At 41.8% G+C, this 4,022-nt stretch overlaps 1 protein-coding gene across 1 annotated transcript; it reads right to left on the bottom strand.

Annotated features, from left to right (window-relative positions):
• Positions 1-1,342: 1,342 nt before the first annotated feature.
• On the bottom strand, positions 1,343-3,642 carry LOC137330998 (sarcoplasmic/endoplasmic reticulum calcium ATPase regulator DWORF-like). Its single transcript, XM_067994575.1, has 3 exons — positions 3,419-3,642; positions 2,115-2,217; positions 1,343-1,532 (listed from the first exon to the last, which is right to left on the bottom strand). Exons 1-2 carry the CDS (start codon positions 3,429-3,431, stop codon positions 2,135-2,137), a joined length of 96 nt encoding a protein of 31 aa, XP_067850676.1. The 5' UTR covers positions 3,432-3,642; the 3' UTR covers positions 1,343-1,532; positions 2,115-2,134.
• Between the last annotated feature and the right edge of the window lie 380 nt (positions 3,643-4,022).

Raw genomic sequence — 4,022 nt, 5'->3', positions numbered from 1 at the left:
GCTAGAGGATTGACCCTATGCTGCGGCTTTGCTCCTTCACGCCTCGAATCTTCATGCATTTTACTACACGTTTGTGTTTTAATGGAATGGGGGTGGGGTTGGGGTTATGTGGGGGTTGCAGAGGAGCCTTGAATGTTGTTGGTGCTCAGGTACCCAAGAATTCTTACTCCTCGTCCTTGTGTTCAAATCCCTCCATGGCCTCACCCTGCCCTATCTCTGTAACCTCCTCCAGCCCTTCAACCCTCTGTGTTCCTCCAGATCTGGCCTCTTGTGCATCCCCGATTTCCTTCACCCCACCAATGGCGGCCGTGACTTTAGCTGCCTAGGCTCTAAGCTCTGGAATTCTCTCCTTTAAACCTCCCCGCCTCTCTACCTCTCTCTTCTCCTTTGAGACCCTCTTTAAAACCTACCTCTTTGACCAAGCTTTTGATTACCTGTCCTAGGATCTCCTGAGTGTGGCTTGTTGTCAAATTTCATCTGATAACACTCCTGTGATGCACCTTGGAGTGTTTTAATATGTTAAAGGCGTACCAAAGTGAGCTGTAAGAAATTTCTATGATGGTAGCCCATGTTTCCACACTCTTCTTAAATAGTGAAAATGATGGCGTAAGGGAAATTGGATTTACAATATAACAAGCTAGGAATACGTTGTATGATAGTTATGTTTGTTTAAAGATATGATGATTGCATAGAACGGAAATTGCAAGGCTCTGCTGCTGGTGCAGAGCCTCCCCAGACATAATGCAGTGGAGTGAATCGAGCTACAATGTTGTAGCTCCACCTCCAACCAATGCTCGTGTCTACTGGCAGTGAAGAGGGTAAATGTAACCCACCCGTCGGGAAACTGAAGACCTCAGAATGTCCCAAAGTGCTTCACAGCTGATGAAGTACCTTTGAAGTGTAGTCACTGTTGTGATGTAGGAAACGGGGCTAACCAATTGGGCACAGCAAGATCCCACAATCAGAAAATGAGATATAAGATCAATTAATGTGTTTTGGCGGTTTTGGTTGAAGGATAAACGTTGGCCAGGACACTGAGAGAACTCCCTGCTATTCTTCAAATATTGCTGTGGGGTGTTTTATATCCATTTGAATGGCAGATGGGGGGCCTTGGTTAACCTTCTCATCTGACTTCAACAATGCACCTCCAACAGCGCAGCACTCCCTCACTACTGCACTGTTGTGTCAGCCTAGATTAGGTGCTTAAGTCCTGGAGTGGGGTTTGGACTCACAACTTTCTTACTCAGATGTGATCTGCTACCACCGAGACAGGCTGGAGAGGAGAAAATTAGGAGGAGAAACTGAAAGGAAATTTCAGAACCAATGAGCTACAAAGAGTGCATTTTAATAATATTTGTCATTGGTGTTTTTTATACGATTAAAACATAAAGCATTGTCGGTCATTTATTCATGATGTATATTTACAAGGTCACGTTTACTGTGACACGGACACATCTTCAGATAGTGACTTTATTCACATCCGTCTGCGATGCTGCCACAGCTGCCTGTTCAGGTAATGAATTGCAGTTTTCCTGCATACAAAACAATTATTAACACAATGTAATGCAATCAAACATAAAGGCTCAAGCGTAAATTCAAAATATATGGTGAGTGAACAGCAATACACTCAACGCAAGCTCGAGGAACAGCACCTCATCTTTCAATCAGGCATTTTACAACCTTCCAGCCTCAAACATTGAGTTTTAGATCATAGGCATCACTCCCATTTTTTTTGCACAGCAGGTGTTGATAATGGTTCTGCTATTACCATTTACACCTCTACTAGACTCATTACATTACTTGTCCCATTACCACTCTCCTTGCCTTGCACCATCTTCCCTTTTATCATTTAATCACTCCTGCCCTCCAACCTATCACAGACCTTCCCTTTTGTTCTCTCCCCGCTCCCCCCCAACTCCCCATTTTCCCTGGTACTTGCTTAAAAACTGTTAAATCTCTAACTTCTTCCAGTTCTAATGGAAGGTCATCGACCTGAAACATTAACTGTTTTTCTCCCCATAGTTGCGGCCTGACATGCTGAGTGTTTTCCAGCATTTTCTCTTTTAATTTATGACGTAAGATGTAATTTCCTGATTTAATGAACGAATGTTTACCTGCTGCCATGTCCTTGTGCTCAGGAAAAGACAAAGTAAACAGCCAGAGCACAACCCACGATCCAACCCATCAGGAGAAGAGCAGGAACAATGTAACGCTGGTCTGCAGGCAGAAACAATATTAAACAGCAGTCAGAAAATCTATTCAGGTGAATAGTTCTCATTGTTACGTATCGTTAAACTGCTCCCATGGTGACAGGCATCTCAACATCTTCTAGTCGCTTGATTCGAAACTTGATTTAACACCCTAGTCTACCGAGCTGAATAATCCTGACATCCATACTCACAAAGTAAAATGCAATGTGAATGGGAAGAAACGCCATGAGGTCGGCCTTGACTTAGTGTGACAGTGTAAAACGGGCGATAGCGAGTCTGCAGCCATTGAAGTTACTGGAAATAATAACCGGGAGAGATATAAAATGGGATGGAAATAATAATCAGGAGAGACGAAAAACGGGATGGAAATAATAACCGGGAGAGACGTAAAACAGAATGGAAATAATAACTCGGAGAGACGTAAAACGGGATGGAAATAATAACCGGGAGAGACGTAAAACGGGATGGAAATAATAATCAGGAGAGACATAAAACAGAATGGAAATAATAACCGGGAGAGACGTAAAACGGGATGGAAATAATAACCGGGAGAGACGTAAAACGGGATGGAAATACAAAGTGGGAGAGATGTAAAATGGGATGGAAATAATAATTGGGAGAGACGAAAACGGGATGGAAATAATAATCGGGAGAGATGTAAAACATGATGGAAATAATAATCGGGAGAGACGTAAAACGGGATGGAAATAATAATCGGGAGAGACGTAAAACACGATGGAAATAATAATGGGGAGAGATGTAAAACACGATGGAAATAATAATGGGGAGAGACGTAAAACACGATGGAATTAATAATCGGGAGAGACGTAAAACGGGATGGAAATAATAATGGGGAGAGACGTAAAACGCGATGGAAATAATAAGCGGGAGCGATGTAAAACACGATGGAAATAATAAGCGGGAGAGATGTAAACGGGCTGCCAATTCGCTATCACCCGTTTTACACTATCGCACAAGGTTGAAATTACATCCACAAAGTTTAAACTGGGCTATTTACCTACGTGTTATATACCTCATTAAGTGATCTTTAGTTTTAACAGGATAGAGACCTATTTTAAGTAAGATTTACCATTCAGCAGAATATTTCAATTGAAGGAATCTTTTAATCTGTCTTTTTATCTAGAAGGAATAGAGTGAGAAAAGTAATATAACATGTTTTGTGCCACGTACAAAGAATGGCTACTTACCGAGTTGTTCCATTGCTTTGGCTGCAGGGTCTACATCAACTTGTAAATCTTTTCTAACTCTGTTCCAGTGGTCACTGCAGCTGCTTTAAATAGAGCTACTTACTTATTGATGAATGCTAAATAGCCCACCCTCTGGACCAATGCAACAGTACTACTGACTATCGGTGGTCTGCAACAATCCTATTTTCTATTAGTCCTAGCCCAGAAGCTCACAGCTCCATGTCGTACAGACTCAAGAGTATTCCTAACAGGGGGTGCAGCTGCTCTTCATGATAGGCAGATATTTTTGGACAGTTTGGCACTGATTAGTTTTGTTTGTATCAGTTACATGTACAAGCATGTATAACTAGGTTGTAAATTGAGGTTCCAATCTGCCCCCGTGTCACGCACAAGTGGAAATTAGGATACTTACCAGCGTTAAATTACACCAATGTGCAAATCTGAAATTGCAACTACACAATTGGAGGGCACAGGAGAAAATCATATTTAATCTAATACAAGGCACACTAACTTCATCTCAGTTTGTTGGCAAGTTGATCATGGAGAGGTCTTTTCTCTTGAATTTGTTAATTGTTGTAAAAGATGTATTGGGTAGTTTAATGGC

Source organism: Heptranchias perlo, chromosome 13 (genome assembly GCF_035084215.1).
Source record: "Heptranchias perlo isolate sHepPer1 chromosome 13, sHepPer1.hap1, whole genome shotgun sequence".
NCBI classification, from domain to species: Eukaryota; Metazoa; Chordata; class Chondrichthyes; order Hexanchiformes; family Hexanchidae; genus Heptranchias; species Heptranchias perlo.
Note: the sequence above shows the minus strand (reverse complement) of the source record. Positions and strands in the feature narration are given on the sequence as shown.